This window comes from Ochlerotatus camptorhynchus, unplaced genomic scaffold (genome assembly GCF_037179485.1).
Source record: "Ochlerotatus camptorhynchus isolate MF236.1 unplaced genomic scaffold, CSIRO-AGI_Acam_v1.1 ptg000306l, whole genome shotgun sequence".
Lineage (NCBI taxonomy): Eukaryota > Metazoa > Arthropoda > Insecta > Diptera > Culicidae > Ochlerotatus > Ochlerotatus camptorhynchus.
The window spans coordinates 1,161,801-1,184,311 of record NW_027040794.1 but is presented as its reverse complement, the minus strand read 5'-3'; the positions used below and the strand labels follow the sequence as shown (position 1 = coordinate 1,184,311).

At 39.7% G+C, this 22,511-nt stretch overlaps 1 protein-coding gene across 6 annotated transcripts in view; it reads left to right on the top strand.

Annotated features, from left to right (window-relative positions):
• nolo (no long nerve cord) overlaps positions 1-22,511 on the top strand; it is a 777,697-nt gene that overhangs the window by 677,864 nt on the left and 77,322 nt on the right. For all 6 annotated transcript variants that reach the window (XR_010518214.1, XM_065229032.1, XM_065229034.1 and 3 more), the window contains 3 exons: positions 10,240-10,384; positions 10,803-10,932; positions 11,097-11,295. Coding sequence is in view for 5 of the 6 variants with exons in the window: in XM_065229032.1 (XP_065085104.1) it covers positions 10,240-10,384; positions 10,803-10,932; positions 11,097-11,295 (474 nt within the window). In the remaining variant the exon portion in view is untranslated. The remainder of the gene's footprint in view (positions 1-10,239; positions 10,385-10,802; positions 10,933-11,096; positions 11,296-22,511) is intronic.

Genomic DNA, 22,511 nt, shown 5'->3' with positions numbered 1-22,511 from the left:
TCTCCTTATTCGCGGAACCATTTCGGGAAGTTCTGCTCCGGCAGGGTTTCTTTCGTGGAATGAACTTTTATTTGCCTCTGCCATTATGGCATTTCCGGCTTGTTTTCGACCCGAGCCGAGTGATCTTTGGAAGAGCGAGTGCTACGTACTTTTGTGGAGTGACTTTTTTGTGCTCACGTTTTTTCCCGGTGAAACTTGTTGACAGTTTCGACGCACATGTTGAGTGAGGAAAATAAATGATTTCCTCGCACTTCTACCGACACGGAATGACACAAGTTTTGAGTGAAAAGTAACATTCTTCTGGGAGTGATGTTTGGATAAAGTTTTCTGGCTATGCCTATTTGGGGAAATGGGGGGAAAATTCCCATTTGGGGCAAAACGCTTCACTGTTATATCTGACGAAAGATGTCTTTTCAAACAACGTTTGATGTGCAAATCTTTTTGTTTTAACAATAAATTGACGATTTTGATAACGGAGACATTTTATATAAAATGTATCGCTGCGAAAATGAATAAATTTTTTTCTACCTATTTCATCAAATTTTCACAGTTTCTTGCGTAAGGTTTTACGCTTTAAATAATCAAAAGGACATACCGTAGAACGGGGTAACTTTGATAATACAGGCTACTTTGATAGTAGAATTTATTGATAAAATTGACTCTCTGCTCTTTTTTTCCGAATTGGGAACATTGGTTTCATATTTTAGCTTAGGGTATTGCCTTTGACATCGCATAGAATTGTTATATAGTATGTGTTACATATTTTTCAAACATATTAAAAACAACTTTCTTGTTTTTGCCTTTTGAAAAGGCACTGAAACAATCATTTATGAAATGTGTGAAATGTATTTCCGATATCAAAATCCAAAGTTGTCTTCTAATATATACTGATTATATACTTATTCATTTCATATTTCCTGAACTAAATTGTTCAAGTTTTAAGCATGTCTTTCTACATTCATCGAGCATTATCAAAGTATCCTCAAATCAAAATACTGATGTTCGGTCACAAGGCTTTAAAAAATGTGCAAACTCACTAATTTCCGTTGAACATATTACTAACTTGTTTGTAAGAATTGACTAGATTGACTGCAAGTCGCTAAACCGTTAATCATATTACTAACGAATTATTTCTACCCAACAAACAATCGCCAATAGAAGGAACGACTTTTTGATTAAATTATTCAATTGCATGCTTAATAATACTTGTACTATTTTTAATAATAACTTCTGTTCAGGCTTTGCTCACGCAAATATGGAGAATTTATTCAACAACAACATTGAACTGCTTGTTAAACGGTATGTTGAAAAGCTTTTATTCAACTTGCATGACATATTTTAAACAAATGCACCCCGTATCTGACTAATTCGTAATAGGGAATCTGAACTTTTGTAAACAAAGCTTGTAATGCCCTTTTCACGCGATCTGAAGCTCACGTACACAAACCAAGAATATTATCGAATGGGGAGAATTTACTTTACCTAATGATTTGTTATCAACAGATTGATTTCCAAAAGAGAAAAAGAAGTGTTGGTGTCATTGCTGTGTCCCTAAAATTTGAGCTAAGTAGTCGCATCCAATATTAACTTGCGCCCTTAAAATATAAATCTGCTTAAAATAACGATGCGTCCGCCCCTAACGTTGATGACGTTGTTTCAACTTTTTTTTTCCATTTCGTTTTCTTATGTATCTTATATCATACCAAACTTTCTCGAAATTTCAGGAAAAACCTTGAACAATTTTTAAAAAATTTCATAAACATTCCAACGGCGCCGGTGGTGTAGTGGTAAGCGTGATCATCTCTCACCCCAGCAGGTCTGGGTTCAATCCCAGTCGGCGCCGCCGGGATGTTCTGAGGCATAACATCTCTGATCACGCCTTCCTTCGGATGGGAAGTAAAGCCGTTGGTCCCCAGTTCATGAGTTGATGGGTCGATAGGTAGGGTCCAGGTGTGGGAGCTGCCTTCCTGGCACGTCGGTAGCATTGGTGCTCAGCACGGAAAACAAGATCGACGGAAAAAATAAACCAAAGGAAAAAAAAAATAAATAAACATTCCAAAGTTCCCAAAACTAGCAGTAAGTTACCAAATCACAACCTCCACAGTATGAAGCCCTTACTGCCCTAACCCGCTCCGAAGCACTCGGTTGCCCTTCTTAAGTCGCATGTACGAGGCTAACTAAGGGTACAATTATGGATATGATGATACTTAAATTCAGAATCGAAAAAAATAATACAAAGATACCTAAATATGGATTCGCTTTACAAATCATTAGCAATTTGGTTTCTATGTTGCTGTTCAATTGCTTCAGCATGATGAATTTGGATTTGTGATTTCTCGAGTAGTTATAAATTATGACTACTGTTAAGATAGCATAAATTAATTGGCAGCATAAAAGAACTACAACGATAAATATATGTAGATTCATGCAAAATGGCACATCCCATGTGGTTCTCGTTGAAGAACCTTTCGTAGCTACGCAAAAAAAAAAAAAAAACAAATAACACCCAAAGATGTTACCAGATATAGTTGTTACAATTATAACAGGTTTTTGTTTCAGACGTTCACATTAGCTCGTAGTATTACTTCCGATAGTGTTAAACTGATGCTTTTCCGAAATTATTAAATATTTCATGATCCTTGTATTCAATCCAGTTTTTCAATTTTTTTTTTCCGAAGTGATTTAGAACTTTTATATAGTTAAGTGCTATTTGAAGTGATTCTGTACGTGCTAATTTTTTTAGATATGGTCCAATCCTTTCCAAAGGGGTCCTTATCTTTTCTCAAGTTATTCAATACTTTCTGAAGTGATTCTGAACTATCTACAACTCGATATTGAAGGGACTATCGAGTTATAGAATAACAATCCCATGCAAATTCGCTGTCGCAGTAGCCATGACATTCATTTTTACTACGGTTCTATAACTCGATATCGAGTTAGTGGGCATCGAGTTGTGGAGAGTTGATTGCACTTCATCTATGTTGCAAAAATCGAGACCTTCTTCGATGTGTCACAATTGAGTACTAATATGGCTTAGTGATAAGAATCAGAAGAGATTCCGAACTTTTTTGAAACGATTCTGTGCTCCCCAAAGGGATTCAAATTTTTCAGAAGTGATTCAATGTTTTCTGAAGGGATTTCAATCTTTTCTAAAGTAATCTAGTTATTACAAAATGATTCAGTTCTTAAGGAAGTGATTGCAAACTTTAAAGAATTGATACAGTACTTTCCGAAGTTAAGTGAAGTGATTCAATTATTATCCAGTCCATTTCAAAATTATTCAGTTTTTATGGAAGCAATTACAAACTTTCTCGAAAGATTAAGTATTTTCCCAAGATATTCAGAAATTTTCTTAAGTCATTAAATATTATTGGAAGAATTTCCAAGCTTTTCTAAAGTGATTCCTTACTTTCAGAAGTTATTTCAAACTCTTCAAAAGCGATTCAGTACTTTCGGAAGTGATTACAAACTATCTCTTCGGAGTGATTCCAAACATTTATGAAATGATTTAGTGCTTTATGGAGTGATTCTAAATTTTCCTGAAGTGATTCAGTACTATCTGAAATGATTCAGTACTTTCCGAAGTGATTATGAACTTTATGAAGCGATTCAGTACTTCCGAAGTGATTGCGAACATTTATGAAGTGATTCAGTGCATTCCTAACTGATTCAATTATTTTCGAAGTGATTCCGTCCTTCCAGAAATGATAACAAACTTTCTGGGACGATTCAGTTCTTTCCAATTTGAATCCGAAATTTTCTAAAGTTATTCAATATTATCCGAGCTTGTTTGAAGTGATTTCAAACTTTCCTAGAGTGATTCAGCTCTCTTTCCAAAGTGATTCAGTACTTGAGGAAATGATTACAATCAACATTTTTGAAGTGATTCAGTGCACTCCTAAAAGATTCAAGTATTTCCGAAGTGAACTTTCCCGCAATGATTCATTACTTTCCAAAGTGATTTCGAATTTTTCTTTAGTGTTTCCTATCTTTTTTGAAGTTATTCAGTATTTTCTGAAGTGATTCCAAAGTGTTTTGAATCGATTATTTTTTTCAGAAGTGACTCCGAAATTTCTAAAGTGATACAATACATTCCGAAGTGATTCAGTATTTTCCGAAGTGATTGTAAACATTTCTGAAGTGATTCAGCACTTACCAAAGTGAACAAAAACTTTCCTGAAGTGGTCCAGTACTTCCTGAAGTGATTTGAACTTTTCTGAAGTTATCAACTACTTTCCGAAGTGCTTCAATTATTATATTAACCATATCGACCCATCAACTCATGAACTGGGGACCAACGGCTTTACTTCCCATCCAAAGGAAGGCGTGATCAGAGATGTTATGTCTCAGAACATCCCGGCGGCGCCGACTGGGATTGAACCCAGGCCTGCTGGGGTGAGAGGTAATCACGGTTACCACTACACCACCGGCGCCGTTGACAAATTTGTTGTCAGATGTCAAGATAATTACGTCGCTCCCAAAAATTTGACCGTAGACGAACGACTGTGCCTTTTCAGAGGTAAGTAAGGATTTAAATTAAAATATTGCTTTATAGTATGAAAGAAAATGTAGTTTGTATTTAATTCTTTGACACAAGTGTTTATAAGCAACGTTTGGCGGATTGTATAAGCAATAGGGTAAGTGTGCCAATTATGGCACAAGTTGTTCAGGTTTTGGCCCTAGCGCCTAACTTAAATTTAAAATAAATTATCTTGGCTTTATTTGCATAGATATACGACAAAATCTTTATTCTAATCGTGCATTTAAATAAATTTGGTTAAGAATAAATAAAAAAAATAAAGGTAGGGCCAATTAGAGGACCACTAGGACCAAAAACTAGCTCACTTAACCTAGTTATCATGGCCAGATCTGCTTTCCTTGATATATGTACGATATATAAAACGAGTTCACGATTTGATAAAAATGGCTTTAAATTTCTTCGTATCCACAGGACACTTCCCATTCCGCGTTTATATAAAATCGAAACCCGGCAAATATGGGATCAAAATATGGGTTTGTTCTTCAATTCAAGGATATATACTAAACTTGCTAGTATATACGGGCAAGGTGAATAATATGCCCGAAAAAAATCAAGCTATGCGGGTGGTCACTGATCTTGTCTCTTCATATTTGAATGAATGGAGAGAGGTAAATGCAGATAATTTATTCTCATCCATAGACTTCGTCAACTACCTGTGGCATAAGAGCACTTACTATACAGGAACAGTCAGATCAAACAAACCCTTCATTCCACCAGAATTTCTAATTCAAAAGGACGAGAGTCTAATTCAATTATTAACGGCGCCGGTGGTGTAGTGGTAAGCGGGATTACCTCTCACCCCAACAGGCCTGGGTTCAATCCCAGTCAGCGCCGCCGGGATGTTCTGAGGCATAACATCTCTGATCACGCCTTCCGTTGGTCCCCGGTTCATGAGTTTGATAGGTCGATAGGTAGGTAGGTCGACAGGTGTGGGAGCTGCCTTCCTGGCACGGCGGTAACATTGGTGCTCAGCACGGAAAACAAGATCGACGGAAAACAAACCAATGGAAAAAAAAATCAATCATTCAAGGATTTAGCACATTTATGACATTGACGTCATGTTTTGAACGCAAGAGAAAGAAGCCCATCGTCTTGATTACTTCAAAAAGCATCCAAGAAACAGATCGTTGAATTGAAAAACCGGATGTTGTGAAATATTACAATCATGCCAAGGGTGGTGTCGATGCAGGAGATCAAAGAACGAGAAATACAACCGATGCAAGGAGAAGTCCAGTGTGGAGCAAAAAAAAATTCTTTGAAATTATTGACATTGGATGCCTCAATGCATACATGATTTTCATCGAGCTGAACCCAAATTGGAAAAATTCAAATCCCAGCCGACATTCCGAATTTTTGCGAATTCTTTCAGAAGAACTGTCGATAGAACAAATGGAGAACCGATTGGAAGCTGGTCACCTTCCACAAGACGTAAGTGATGGAATTCGGGATCAATTGAAACGGTTTTGAGTATCTTAGGCAGTTTATATAATTGCATCGTCTTTCTTATGTCTCTTTATAAATTTTAAAGCAATTATTTTAAATATTAGAAACAAAAATTGATAGACAACGGATTTGCCTGCATCCACTTCGGATAAACTCAAAAACTCAAATCTCAAGCATAAGTTAATTCACCTATGAGTTTTGCCTTGCAATCACCAATGAGGGTCAAAAATTAGTTGCTTTATATTTTGGAGTTATTCAAAGTTAGTACTGTTATCTTTTTTTACATTTCATACAATTGGTAATTTGTATCTACAGTACCATATGATCGTCCTCGTGCCACAGTGGGTCTCTAAACAGTGCTGTTATTCTCTCTGGGAGGCTCCTTAATGAATGATATACGAGGATGATTTTCCAAACACTAACCATAATGTTGAACATATAGCTTTTGTTATTGTTGTGTTAGTGCCATTGGTCATATTTCATCGAGTAGATGTGATTTGATATGTCGCTTGATATGGTTGTGTGAGATATAAAATTCGATCATACGGAACCATAATTCGGAATATCTGGAACCGGTTCCACGGTGGCCGTATGGCTCTATAGTTGTTGTTTTAAGTGTCATTGGTCATATTTCGTCGAGTAGATGTGATTTTATATGTCGCTTGGTATGGTTATGAGCGATATCAAATTTGACCATACAGAACCATAATCCGGAATATCCGGAACCGGTTTTACGGCTGCCATATGGCTTTGTTGACGTCATATTTCATCGAGTAGATGTGATTTAATATGTTTCTTGATATTGTTATGACAGACAATAAATTTGACCATTTGGAACCATAATCCGGAACATCCGGAACCGGTTTCATGGTGGCCATGTGGTCTTATGAATGTTCTCTATCATTTCCAGGAGTTTCACGAAAAAAATCAATATGTTGTCGCAATGATATGTAAGATATATGATAAAGCTTGAAAAAAATACCCCCGTGCCAACACATTCTTGAATATATAGAAAAGAGGGAGGGTCATGAAGGGGATTACCACCCAACAAATGTAAGAACCACTCACCGGAATGATGTTAAAAAAAAAAGTAATTTTAATCGGCCATGACATCCTGAGGTACAAATTTTTGAAAATAAAAAGTTTGTCCCGGGCTTTTACGGGTTAAGTGATTCAGTTCATTGCGAAGTGATTCCTAAGGGTATGGAAGCGATTCAGTACTTTTCGAAGTGATTCCGAAATTTTCTCAAGTGATTCAGTACTTTCCGAACTTCCGAAACTTCTCTCCCATACCTCACCGTTAAGAAATTTTGAAAGCATCATCGTGTCAAAATTTCTATCTTGAGCCACTAAGTAGTGGCAACTTTTGGCCACCAATAAGGATTTACACCGTTAGAGGGTATCCTCAACCGGATGAACCTTTTAACAGTACAGTGGTAAATACTATTCAATATTGTTTTCTTCCCGATCAGGGGCGTGGCCTGTGCTAAATTTACCATATATGATTACGTTTAAAGTGTTTTTTTTTTGTTAATTCAAACGTGAAGTTAACGTTTTTCAGAGTTGTGCGTGATAATATATTACCTAGAGAAAGGTCTGAAAAGGGTAGGTTGTTAGCTCCGCTAGAGTACGGCAGATGCCTGTATATTTGAGGAAATACTTCAAATCTCCTCATCAATTCAAATATGCGTTAGGTAAAGAAGTGTGCGTTTGACTAGTACTATCATATTAATGGCCTTTCGCTCATTTGCAACTTCTATTCAATTTTCATACTGCCGTACTCTAGCGGAACTATCAACCTACTCTCAACAGAAATTTTTCTAGCTAATAAATTATCCCATTAAAGCTTCATGTTAGATCGCATTTCCAACCAACCCATTTTTGATTAATTGTTTCCGAATCATGTTAATGAGAGGCGCAAGTCATTTCAAATTTATTTATTTTTCTTTCAACATGTATGTCAAGGGCGCTAGCGACTTAAAGTGTTACGGTTTGTTTTTTTTCCTGAATATGTTTATCAAATGCACTAGTCATTTTAAATTTAACGTATTTAAAAAAAATCCATGAATTTGTCTAACATGAGCGGTAGCAATTTAAACTAATATTTAATTTTAATTTTTCCTTTGTTGGGTACGGTTCTTGTGGGAATTGATGTTTGTTGTGAATGGGTTTTCAGTCTTGATAAAATCTAAATACTGCTATTTTATGTTTAGTCCAACGTTTCGGTCTGTAATTATCCGTAATGTAATTATTGAATCCCTGAAGATGAGTCCTTAAAAGAGGTCTCAAACGGCCCGAAACGTTGGACAAAAAATAAAATTACAATATATTGATTTTGTCGAGACTGAAAAGCCATTTACAACACACTATAATTTTTTTCCCGGAACGTGTATATCAGGGGCGCTAGCCACTTCAAGTTTAAAGATTTTTTTAAATTTTAACTTGAAAAGGTTTACCAGGGGCGCAATTTATTTCAAGTTTATTTTTCCCCTGCACATATCTTTCAGGGTGCTAGCATTTAACATCGTTTATTTCATTTTCTCTGATCATATTAACCAGGAGTGCAGCCATTAAAAACTTATTATTTTTTTCATTTTTTTTTCCTAGATCATGTTTACCACGAGACATTTTTCCGTAAACTCGTCTACCAGGGACACTTCAAATTGAACGATTTTAATCATTTTAAACATGCCTACTAGGGGCGCAGCCATTTCAAACTAAACATTGTTTGGAAAAGTTGGAACCGTATTTCTTTGCCAAATCACGTATGGAGACACCTGAGTTGCTTTTCACGTACACCAACACCTTGCTCCTCAGCTCTTTGTCCCTAGTACCACTTTTATGATAGATGCGCTGTGCTCTATCCACACTCAGAGTATCCTTGTAACGTTTAAATACAAGACTCACCGTTGACTTTGGGAATTTTAACACTTTTGCTATTTTTGAGGCAGACCACGAAGGGTTCTCTAGATGTTTGTGCACAATTAATTTTTTTTCTCAAGTTCCATGATCCGTAATTTCGGGATGCGTCAATCAATTGAGAAAAACTTTTCACCAATTTCTTCGAAAAATGAAACATCAACAAGTGCCTGTCAAACGTTTTTTGTTCCAACCACCAGGGGCGCGGTGGTGTATTAAACCGTGCGTCCAGATTTACTTTGAACCGAGCTTTAGGATTATGCTGATGCACATGCAATAACTGATACACTTGCCCTACTAAAAAAATCAAAATGAGATTTAATCCGGCATTTTCTCATTCTCGGTGATTTACGTCACTCGGTTGTAATTGAAAAATTATGCAGAAAAAAATAAAAGCAAATATGATTGAATAAGCAAACAAATAAAAATTAATAATTTTTTTTTAAATCTTGATTTTCATAGAGTTATTTCCTACCCCAATTGGTCTGGGTTCAATCCTAGCCGAGGTCGGTGGGATTTTTCTGATGCATAAAAAATCTCTGGTCACGTCTTTCTTGGGAATGGAAGTAAAACCGCTGATTCCCAGCTAATGTGTGTTGATGGGTGAGATTTTTAACTATTTTTTTTTTCAAATTTCTCATGGATTGATTTTTGGCTAAAATTGGCATGAGCACTGGTGATTCATGCGCTATTGCGCTTACACTTGATGAAATGTCGTGTAAATTTACGCCCAGTCTAGTGCTTACTACGTGTGAGCTTTGTATCGCAGAAATTTACTACATTACGGTGTAGTACGTAGCTTTGGGTAACGTAAGAGAAAGACAGTAATAATTTTCGTTTAATTGACATAATATAAGATCGGTAGCCTAACGGCGCCGGTGGTGTAGTGGTAAGCGTGATTATCTCTCACCCCAGCAGGCCTGGGTTCAAACCCAGTCGGCGCCGCCGGGATGTTCTGAGGCATAACATCTCTGATCACGCCTTCCTTCGGATGGGAAGTAAAGCCGTTGGTCCCCGGTTCATGAGTTGATGGGTCGATAGGTAGGGTCCAGGTGTGGGAGCTGCCTTCCTGGCACGTCGGTAGCATTGGTGCTCAGCACGGAAAACAAGATCGACGGAAAAAACAAACCAAAGGAAAAAAAAAAAGATCGGTAGCCTAACATTCTTCCAATTCTATTTTCACTTCTACGACAGTATTAGCAGCACAACCAAAACACCCCTTCCAATGAGAGAACCCACATGTTGCTGGAACATAATAATATTTATTACCTTTCTCTCTTTCTCTCTCTCTCTCTCTCTCTCTCTCTATCTATCTCTTCCCGATTGTGCCTTGCCAGCGCGTCGGATGTGACCTAAAGATCGGTTCCACGAAGAAAATCGACGTATGCGGTGTGTGCGGTGGCGATGGTACATCATGCACCCAACCTCTGTATCAATGGGAGATAGCACCGATGTCGCTGTGCTCAGTCACCTGCGGGGGCGGTAAGTGAATGTCGATACCTGGTCCGAGATGGTGGGTGGTGGCATTCCGCGTATGGCGTCCATCCAGACACAAACGAAAATCCTCTTTAAATATTTCATTGTCATAGTTCGAGCGTCCCCACCAAGAAAGCGTTGTTATTCGAGCATGATAAAAGCCTCGATGAAACGGGAGATCCTCGTTTCGGCCTTTGACAAAGCACACTTGAAGAACCGGAATGCCTTTGCTTTGTTCCGTAAGAATTCTTTCTTTTCTGCATGCCTGACCGTCTTCTAACCCCACGTCCGAAGTACACTTGAATCGAAATTTGATCATTGAAGCGAGTTTCCTCTATCGCTATTAGCTTGATGGATTTTCGTTTGTGGTAGAAGATTTAATTTAAATGAAAGGCTAATTTTCGTGTATTTTCACTGTCATCAGGTTACAAAATGGCCATGCCAACATGCAGAAACCGTGTGACGGGCGTGGATGTTGAAGAATCGTTGTGCAATGCCTCATCACGACCGGAGCCCACTGTAGTACAGTGCAATACACACCTCTGTCCGCCCAAGTGAGTGTTTGTAAATTTTATTAAATATTTCGTATGATTTTATTTGCATATCCATGTCAAATAGAATTGGTTGCCAAACAACCAGTTCAGCGAAATCCATTTTCGCGAGCAGAATATTAATTTTATTCTCATTCATATCAAACGTGCCATATTGTCCTTTCCAGATGGGTGACCGATGAGTGGCGACCTTGTTCCAAATCCTGCGGAGGAGGTATCCGGGAGCGAGTTGTCGTCTGTGCCGAAGAGAGCAACGGTGCTAAAAACAAAGTCCCGGACGAGGCTTGCCGGGGCGTTCGACCGAAAAGTCAGGAAACATGCAATTTCCAGGAATGCCCCAAATGGGTTGCCGGCGAGTGGAGCGGGGTAAGTGGCAATGGGCGCGGGCATCATTTCAAACATTTCGATGGAATGCTTTTGGTGCATTTACAACAGCTACCGTAATCCGGGGGCAAATTGATCACTTAATAATGTAAATATATTAATAAATGTCTACATAAACAGACATAACGAGCCGTTGAAACTTCCGCAAACTACCATGGCTGCAAACAGTGTGTCGATTTATGATGTCCATGGTTGGTTCTCGACAGTTCGTTGCTCAATCAATATGATTGAGCCATGGCAAATTAATCTGAATCACATTTGAGTACCGCAAAAACTTAGGTCACTTCAAAGAATGAGTAAATTTCTAGTCATATATGAAAATGTCACATTTACTCATTCTATGAGCGACATATGTTTTTGATTATTTGATTGAACGGTACTCAAATATTAGTCAGATTAATTTGCCGTGCTTTGGGAAGGTATGGCCACAGACAAACAGACATAAAACAGAAGAAAATAGTTAAGTGTATTTTACATGCACACTAGCACCCTATATTATGCACATTCAAGCATTGATTTGCCACCGTTCATGCATTTTTTTTTCCTTAATTGCTGTTCCCTCGTTCTGTCAACACGTTATCTGTGTTAAATAAAAATAAAACAGATGCAAACCAGTGTTGTCAGTTTTATTAAATTTTCCCTAGATCAATAGAATTGATTGAATACGAGAAAACAAAATGAAATCCAAACATTTTCATATGTGTCATTCCTTATTTTTTATTAAACACGTTACTTTCCGTGTATAATAGTGTTAAGGAACGTTCACCAAAATAACTTGTATTTCTTTTAAAAGCTTTAAAGTACACATTGACTTCCCACCATAAGCTTTGTTTATTTCAATTTCGTTTTTCAATTTCAAAATAACATGGAGCGACCAATTTCATGATGTTTTCGTAAATCTGATGACAACAAAACCGCACCATTCACATGGGTTCACATTCGCCTCGATTCGAGGAAGAATATCCACCTACACGGAATCGAATGCCCTCCGGAAAGCAAACGGAAAAGCAACAGTGCCGACGATGCCTCTCAATCAACATGCTTACCATCCCCAACCATCGTCATCGGTCAGTCCTCGTTATCTAAATCTCCATCAGCACACTCCGTGTCGTGTGCCCCCAGAGGACGGTCCAGACGGTGCAAACAAACCATTTCCGCTGATATGGGCGATATTACGTACCGTAGCAGCGACACGGGATGATTTCAATTAACTTTTTCGCTGTAATCATCAGTAGCATAGATAGCCCGCCAACCGTTGATGGAGAATAACGGTTGCCCGAAAGCGTTCGCTCGTGACTCTCTTACATTGTTTAATTATGTTCAGCCCTCTGTGGTTTGCGCGATTGAGTATGTGAGGTCACGATCGTCAGCGATATGACGGCATTCGAAAAAAGTCCTTCAACAAACATTTACGATCTCTAAGCAATTCCAATGCTTTAGGAGTTCAGTTAATCAACTGTTAATCGAAAAGTTGCGATACCTTTTGCCGCAAACTACACTCATATACCGTAGCGCTCGAGCATGGTAGTGAAAGTTATCAAACGCGTTTAAGGTTGGTTATAAACTACTGTTCAACGCAAAATGATTCGTAGTTGAAATACTGAAAGCACACCTGCCGCAAATGTTCAATGGAAAAACTTTATCTTCGTTGACTAGGTACTTGTTAGCGGTGAGGTGATGTTTCAGATTTAATTATGTTGCTTGATTGGATAGTTTTATAATTATAAACCAAGAAGGAAATTAATTTTGAATTCTATTTCAGATTGGCTTTTTTCACAACATAAGCCATGAAAAAACTGTTTTTTTTAAGACTTGATTTCGTAAATCGTACAGAACACCAATATGTTTTTTTTTATACTCGTAATTTGTCCTTAGGTTAGTGCATGTCGTATTACTCCATCACTATTGAGAAATGATGAAGTATTCGATTTTTTCACAGTTGTCATTCTTGCATTTATCGCAAGGATCCGACTCTAATTGAAAGGTCTAGCTATTTATACCCTTCGGAGTGTTGGAACACCCTCCAAAGGCGCACCCCTTTGTCAGTCAAAATTGGATTCCTTAGCAACAAAAATAAGCTATGACACCGGTAATGACCATGCATCAGAACCCTAGTCTTAACCACTTCAAACTAGGGAACAACTAATAGAAGATTAGGAATCGCATAGGTGAAGACTTACTAACTATTTTTTTCCTTGTTTCAAGATCATCCTCGGTCCAGGCAACCCGAGGACTTATCACTATCAACAAGGCCTAAAAAGTAACAAGGACTAAGATGTGTTCATTTGATTACTGAAAAATCCTGTTCCTCTAGTTTGAAGTACTCAAGACTAGGAATCGGTGGTAGGTCTTACATCCCGTAACGTACCACGAAAAGGTGATCTACCCACGTTACACGCCCTACTTACTTACTTACTTAATGGTTCTGTACACCACCGGAGGTGCAAAGGGCCAACGTGAAAGACTTCCATCGTTGGCGGCTGCTCGCTTTTGCCTTGACCTGGGCCCAGGTCAGATTCCTATCGACTTGCTTTATTCCCTTGTTGATGCTCCGCCGCCATGAGCCCCTGGGTCTGCCTCTGCTGCAATGTCCTGCCGGATTCCAATTCAGCACTTGCTTGCAGATTTCGTTTCCGCCCAGTCAAAATGTGTGGCCGACCCACCTCCACTTTCGCTCTCGAATTTCTGTTGCTATTGGCTTCTGATGACATCGACAATAGAGCTCGGCATTCTGGCGTATAACAACACAGATTTCACGTTCGAGTTGAAAATTTGGATTTTGGTGCGTTGACTTATCTGGTTGGATCTCCATACGTTTTGTAAACTCTCAAAGGCAGCCCTAGCCTTCTTGATTTGTGCATCTATGTCAATCTTGGTCCCGCCGTCCGACGCTATTTGGCTGCCAAGATATTGGAAACTTTCGACCTTCTCCACTGCTTGCCCCGCTACCGTAAAGTTGGAAGGGTTGCCCGTGTTGATATCCAACGATTTGGTCTTGTTGACGTTGATGGTGAGACCCGCCGCAGAGGAGCGTTCGGCTAGGTCATTGAGCTTACTCTGAATATCAGAGCGCCGTTGTGCTAGTAGAGCAACATCATCAGCCAAATCGAAGTCGTTGAGATGCCCCATGGTGATAGGCTACCAAAGCAGCCCACGGTTCGATACACGGTCAATTGCACCTACCATGATCTCGTCGATTACGATGACAAACAGTAGCGGTGATAGTATACATCCTTGTCTCACACCAGCGACTACCCGTATAGGGTCGGACAAGGCAACGTTATGCAGAACTCTGCACGTGAAAGCCTCATACTGCGCTTCGATGAGGTTGACGATTTTATCCGGGACTCCCTTGCGTCTCAGGGCGCCCCACAGATTCTCGTGATTTTTCGTAGTCAATGAATACCAAATAAAGGGACTTTTGCAATTCATTGACCTGCTCCAGGATGATGCAGAGCGTGACAATATGGTCCAACCAAGGTCTTCCGGCACGGAATCCTGCCTGCTGCCGCCGGAGAGTCGCGTCGATCTTCTCCTGTATCCGATTCAGGATAACTTTGCACAGAATTTTGTGAACAATACACAGAAACATGATGCCTCGTCAATTTTCGCACACAGTCGGATCCCCCTTCTTTGGGACCTTCACTAAGACGCCCTGCATCGAGTCGGTTGGAAAAGTCGCGGTGTCCCAGATATCACAGAATAGTTGATGCAACATTTGAGTGGATAGCCTCGAGCCTTGCTGGATTTCATGCTTCGGATAGCTGCTTCAATCTTCTGCAGTGATGGGGCCTTGGAATTGACGCGAGTGATGCGCCGCACCCTAGGCGGATCATGCCGAGATGTTGATGGCTAGTTGGCCGTTGAAACTCGAAGAAATTGTTCGAAGTGCTCAAACCAGCGTTTCAGCTGGTCAGTGGGGTCGGTAAGCGATTGTCCAGTCGTGTCCTTCACTGGCATCCTCGGGTTCATCCTTGCTCCACTCAGGCGTCGTGAGATATCGTAGAGGAGGCGTATATCGCCAGTGTTTGCGGCTTTCTCCCCTTCGTCAGCCAGGGAGTTCACCCACGCTCGCTTGTCCCGTCTGCAAGAGCGCTTGACTTCCTTCTCTAGAGCCGAGTACCGTTGACGGGCTTCGTTCTTGGCTCCTCTGGATGTCGCCCGCTCTATCGCGGCGTTTACTTCTCTACGCTCCTCAATCTTCCATCAGGTTTCATCTGTGATCCACTCTTTCCTCTGGGTGCGCAACTCACCCAAGTTGTTCTCGCTTGTTTCTATAAACGCATTCTTGATGGCCGTCCATTGTTCTTCTACGCTGCCACCTTCTGGAACGTCCGCAGCTCGAGTCTAAAGTTCTTCAACAAAAGACCTTTTTACCGCTGAATCTTCAAGTCGGCGTGTGTTGGATCCGCGCCATGCGTAGGCGGATTTCGCCGATTAGAAGGTGATGGTCAGACGCGATGTCGGCGCTGCGTTTATTCCGGACATCAAGAAGGCTCCGTCTCCATTTTCGGCTGATGCAGATGTGGTCGATCTGATTTCCGGTATGTGCATCACGGGAAACCCACGTGACTTTGTGCACTGGCCGATGGGGGAAGAGTGAGCCCCCGATCACCATGTCGTTATTGCCTCAAAATTCTGCAAACAGCTCACCGTTCTCGCTCATTTCGCCGAGACCATGGCGTCCCATGACACGCTCATAGTCCGTGTTGTCGGAGCCGATCTTCGCATTGAAGTCGCCAGTGTAGATCTTGATGTCACCCTTTGGAACCTTATCCACGACGGAATTCAGTTGACTGTAAAAATTCTCCTTGTCCTGTGGATAGGCAGCATCGGTTGGCTTATGGTAAGGTTATGAACCCGTGTTCTAAATCTGGCAACGATTATCCTCTCATTAATGAGCGCAGCACTTGTCTGGACGCTAAGTAGGAGACTAACTCCACGATGGCGGGGAGCATTTTCACCTCGAATACCAGAGTATAGTAGTACCTGTCCCGACGGCAGTTTGTGTTCTCTAAAGTTTGGCCAACGAACTTCACTCAGTCCCATGATTTCTAGCTTCATACGTTGCGCCTCGTTGACGAGTTGTGCCAGTTTACCCTGCTGAGCTAACGTCAATACATTCCATGATCCAATTCGTGTCCGTTGTTTTGCGCTAAAAGTCGTTGCCGTTAAATCAGTTCGATGTCTTTCTCTGTTGGTTTCTGCAACATTTGTAAAGGTTTCAGAGACAGTAGGTGGTTGGCCTAAGGTCTCCTATCCGCCGTGATGGGGCTGCCATCTTCAGTGTAGCTTCCGGGGAAGAGCATTTCTTATTCAGCCCGCTGGATGCCAGTCAGACGTTGTTTGAGCCGCACCTCCATGGTGAACAGACGCTTATACGGCACCCTCATTCCGAAAATATCAATATAGAAGAGAATTCGTCATCATTTTCCACTTTTTCTGGCACTGGAAGTCACCATTTTGGAATTCAAAATGGTTTCAGATATCGATTTTCGGTCTTAACACATCATCTCGATTCCAAAAATATCCATATTGTAGAGTATTTGACAATATATCCCATTTTTTTCTGAAACCGGGCTGCTATCTTCGATTACAAAATCTCTAGATTTTGAAAATACATATATTTGAGGGTATTTGACACTATTCTTCAATTTTTTTTTCTGAAACCGGAACCCACCATATTGGATTTCAAGATAGCGTCGGACATCGTTTTACGGTCTCTAAACGTCACCCTAATTCCGAAAATATCCATATGTATGAATATTTGACAGTATTTCGCCCTTTTTTCCGAAATCGGAAGCCACCATCTTGGATTTCAAAATGGCGTCTGTCATCGATTTACGATTCTTATAGCGAATTCGTTTATTATTCAGTTCCAACCGGGTATCAAGATTGGGTCTGCTTGTTTTCTGACAAACGTCAGTTTGCTCGTTTGTTTTTAAAACCTAGCTCAGGTTGAGGTTCGCACTGACAAAAAGTTCGGTTTCGCTATTGGGCGTCATCCCGATTCCGAAAATAGCAATATTGAAGGAAATTTAACAGTATTTCCCACTTTTGTTTCGTTGACGAAAGAAAAAATACAGAACCCATACATTCGGACATGAACGAAGTGGGGTATAAAGTTATGTTGAGCTCAGAGCCAAGAGTGTGAGCTGACCTTCGTTGTCACAGGCAACAGTATGAGTGACATAGGACTCAGCGTTGTCAGATACTTATACCGATTTATCAGTATTTATACCGATTTTCAAACCGATATACATATTAAGTTTCTCAGAAAACCGATTTTTAAGATTTATAGCGATTTATACTTATTTTTTTCAAATAATTAAAATGGTTGTTGTCAGCCCGCAATCAAATGTCAGAGAAAAACATTGTGAGAGACTTTAATCTTTTTAAATATCTTAAATGACCACACAATTATTCTTCTTTAAAAATTTCTTAAGCTTGATAGTCTTTCAACTAGTGTTAACTAAGATTTCCTCGCCGTTTTTGGCTATTCAGGAATCCAGAAACTGTGGTTGGCTCATCCTGGTAATTCTTGGAAATCGGGAAATACTGATCCAGTGACAAAATATATCCATAATTTTTTTAACTTCCCGAAGTTTATTCGATTATCCCTTGGAAGTTTCTTCCAACTTTCCCCATAACTTATTTTCTGGTTCCTTCTGGAAATTTAGTTCGACTTCCGTCGAAAGCATCTTCTGGCTTAACTCGAAAGGTACTTCCGTCTTCTCCTGCCAGTTTTTTTTCAACTTCCCTAGGAATATTGTGTTAACTATCCCTAGAAAAGTCTACCAATTTTCATCGGAAATTTCATTCGCCATTCCCCAAAAATCTCTCTCCTCCGGATTTTTTTTCATCCTCTAGACTGTCTCATAAATCATCAGGCTTCCGACTTTATACAGAAGTTCCTTCCAAACTACCTTAGGAAGTTTCTTTCGATGTCTCCAAATAGTTACCTTAAACTTCTACCGGAAATATCGCATTCTCCCAGAAGTTTTCCTCTCGAAGTTTCTCAATAAGCTTCTTTCGGAAGTTTTTAACGACTTTCATTGGAAAGTTGTTCCTAGCTTTCTCTGGATGTGTCATCCATTTACTTCCAAAAGTTTTGTTTAAATTTTCTCCAAACATTTAGTTCCTTGGATGTTGTTCCAATTTTTCATAAAACTTTCATTAAACTTCTTCCTGAAAGGTGTTTTCTTCTTTATCAAGAAGTTTTTTCAGCTTCCTTCTAGTTCAAACATTTCCCGGAAATTCTTTTTGACTTACGCTGGAAGTAGATTTTCCGTTCTTTGCGCAAAAGATAAAATTGTTGCCTTAGAAAACGGCAAAAATATAAAAATTATTAAAATACCGATAAATACCATTTTTTTTTTAAACCGATTAGCTTGAAAACAATCTGACGACGCTGATAGGACTAGAGTAGAAAGTCGTGACTGGATGGATTCTTGATTTTGTCATGCGACATGAAATTGTTGTTTGACACGAATTTTCCAGGATGACCATCATTGAATGTATCATTGCACAGGGTGCGTGACGAATTTTTGCAGTAAATGGCATATTTGAGAAAAAATACACCAGTTAGTTATTCTAGCAATGAATTTTGTGTGATTTATTTTCTTTCGCAACATATGGAAGGTGTAAGTAAATTTATTCAAAAAAATTGCCTTCCCTTTCGACGACTGTAGTTAGACGCTTCCGGAAACTGCAGTATGCACGTTTTAAAATGTTTCGATCCATAGATGTCATCACTGCCTTGATTTTAACTTTTAGCGACTTAAGTGTGGTGTGAGGGGTTCTATTGGTATCCCGTTGGACGACGCCCTATACAAAATAATCCAACGGATTGAAATCGGGACTGCTTGGGGGCCAAATTTCTTCCTCCCAAATTTACGAAATATTTTCCGTAAGCCATTTCTGTGCTTTATTAGCAGTATGAGCAGGTGCTCCGTCTTATCACTTTCCCAAGCCTTTTTTAATATTATACACTGTTCTTTCAGACACATTTACCGACCGAATTATTTCTTTCATGCATACTCCGGCGCGCAACAAAGCGACAACGGCTGACAGATTGCTCTCTTGTTTCGACATCTTTACGTTTACTCAACATTGTTTGTTTTAATCTTACACCTAACAGTATAAGCTATCCAGTGCTGCCAAATATATCTAAATCATGATGCACAAGAAATTACTATTTGAAATTTACTGCAAAAATTCGTCACGCACCCTGTAATTGTAAGTGTATGCGTGACTATCAATTGAACATAATTAATAAACGGGCGTACGTCTTGCGAAATTTATGGAAATGGTGGCACATACGATTTAATATGTAAAAACATATTAAATTTGAAAAGCCTTGCGATGTAATTCGATCTAATTTGTGAAACAGTAAGATATCAAAATGATTCATTGCAAATAAGTCGGAAATATGCAGCTTTACGATTTAACTTAGTCTTAATTCCATGTATGGCATACTTATATGCGATGTTGACTTAAATTGTAGCAATTTACGATACTTTCTGTACATTGTTATACGACTCCTGGTTGTCTGGTTACTGTTTCACAACAATATCCTACATGGCCGTTCAATCTTACCTGAGGCTGAGTAAAATTGTAGCTTCATTTTCACTCACGGAAATATTACTCAGCCTGCATAAAAACTGTGGCTACTCATAGCTATGAGTAACCGCAGTTTTTATGATATCTGAGTAATACAGGAATCCCTTTCTCGGCTGTCTTCCATGCCCTGTATGCTAAAAAAAAAAGCCGGGAAAATTATCATCTAAAAAAAACCTCAAACGAACCGGAAATCGTTGAGTGCTCACCGGACGCTGACGGCAGCTAGCCATCTCTGAATATGGATTTCCTACAAAAACTAATTCTCCAAGTCTAACTTATCCCACATTAAACTTTTTCGCGCAAACATCCAGAGTTGGGATTTAATTTAGGCGATTTGTTGAAAGTCCTCATCCCAACTCTGCCTAATCGAGTTGTCACCATCGCTGATAAAGTTTGGTTATTTTTGGCCCGACAAACTTTTCCCTCCGTCTCTACCACTTTCTCCGATCCCACAGCGAACTGTGGCGGCACTTTCTCCCGGCATTCGCGTTCATGTATATTCCATAAATCAATAAATTTCCTCATTCACACCAAATTATTCAGATTGAACAAAACGATAGCGTATCGCAGTCAGTTGTGTTCGGGAACAAGTTGTTTTCGCTAGCCCAATGTTCATTACACTCTCCCTGGCCTGGCCTGGGCCTGGTGAGATGGACGACGCCATAAATTTATCGTCCGAAATTTAAATAAAGTCATAAAGAATTTTTATGAATGTCATTATGGTCCTGCACTCGGAGGGCTGCGCAGTTTGCTATCAAACCAATCGTTGTTTACAGAACGAGCCAACTACCTACGAATTGTAGATCTGGGGTCTCACTGGTGTAGTCGAAACGAAGCGTTTTTCGTATGAAAGCGAACGACCGAACCTTGTCGTAGGGCATGTTTCTAGCAACAAGGCAGGCTTACTCTTGCTGGTTGAAACATAAATAAAGCATATGACTTTCGTCGTCGTGTTGATTTCTACACGGCTATAGAGTGCTGTTGGATGCTTGAAACGTTCTTTACGCCAACGAGGAATTTTCCACCATGTTCCTGGAGGTGCAGTTTCGCGATGAAAAGTTTCAAAACTACATAACATCGGTACTGCAGCAGTGGAGCATTTGTCCGACATGGAAAAGTTAAAAGTGTCGATAGTGATGCAGTGCTGCTGGTGCTTTTGATGTTGGGAAATTTTCCCTAAATTGTACACGGCGTTTTTCACTTGGTTTGATAATTATCCAAATGACTCGTGACGTAACACATCGAAGAAACCCCACAATAATGTTGATAGGGGATTACTCTGTTTTTAGATGGCTTAAGACGTTACGATACCGAATATTTTTTAATAAGAGCTTTGGAAAGCACTTTGAAATATTTTACTTTAAGATGTTACTACTGAATGTGAATTTCTTATATCTGAATAAAATGAAGCGAGAATTCACTCTATAAGACTCACAGAACATCCGTTAGCTCAGTAACCATCCAGACGAAGTCCGTTGTGCAGGCGCTACGATGCAAATAAAATTCAATCAACACTTGCTAACGCCATTGTGTGATGGGGAAACACCGAGCTAATATTCCACTTTTTCACTGACTTATTTATTTATCTATTTATTTATGACTGTTGACTAAACATCAACAAGCGTTATTGGCCCCAAAGATGTAACCTATACTAAACATGAAAAGTACTAAAAATAAACGTCAATACATAGGTAGTCATCTCGTAAAAAAAAAGAACATTACTAGGCAAACTAAACTGATCTTGAAAAAAAATGAATCAAACCTCCGGCGAAGCAACTGGCGGGTCAGGTTAAAGTCAAACAGTTGCCCCGTAACGTGGGTAGATCACCTTTTCGTGGTACGTTACGGGATGTAAGATCTACCACCGATTCCTAGTCCTAACTTCTTCAAACTAGGGGAACAGGATTTTTCAGTAATCAAAGGAACACATCTTAGTCCATGTTACTTTTTATGCCTTGTTGATAGTGATAAGTCCTCGGGTTGCCTGGACCGAGGATGATCTTGAAACAAGGAAAAAATGAGTTAGTTAGCCTTCACCTATGTGATTCCTAATCTTCTAATCGTTGTTCCCTAGTTTGAAGTGGTTAAGACTAGGGTTCTGATGCATGGTCATTATCGGTGTCATAGCTTGTTTTTGTTGTTAAGGAATCCAATTTTGACTGACAAAGGGGCGCGCCTTTGGAGGGTGTTCCAACTCCGAAGGGTATAAATAGCGGAACCTTTCAGTTAGAATCGATTCCTTGCGATGAAAGCAAGAATGACAACTTTATCAAAACCGAATACTTCATCATTTCTCAATAGTGATGGAGTAATACGACATGCACTAAACTAAGGACACGGGATATACTACAATAGATCAAATTACCAGAGTTAATGTACACGTGCATCCATCCCGCGTGATAGAGACACGCTTTCAATCAGATCGTAGGTGCCTGGTACATTTCGAGACGAATTATTTCGCGTCTCTTTTTTATTCCTACGTGTCTCATTCGCGTCACATGTGCTGTGTCTCATGAGCTAAGCTCGGTGAGCTCCAGGGAGATTGGCAGCGTACCTACGTCCTGCGTGCATGCTAA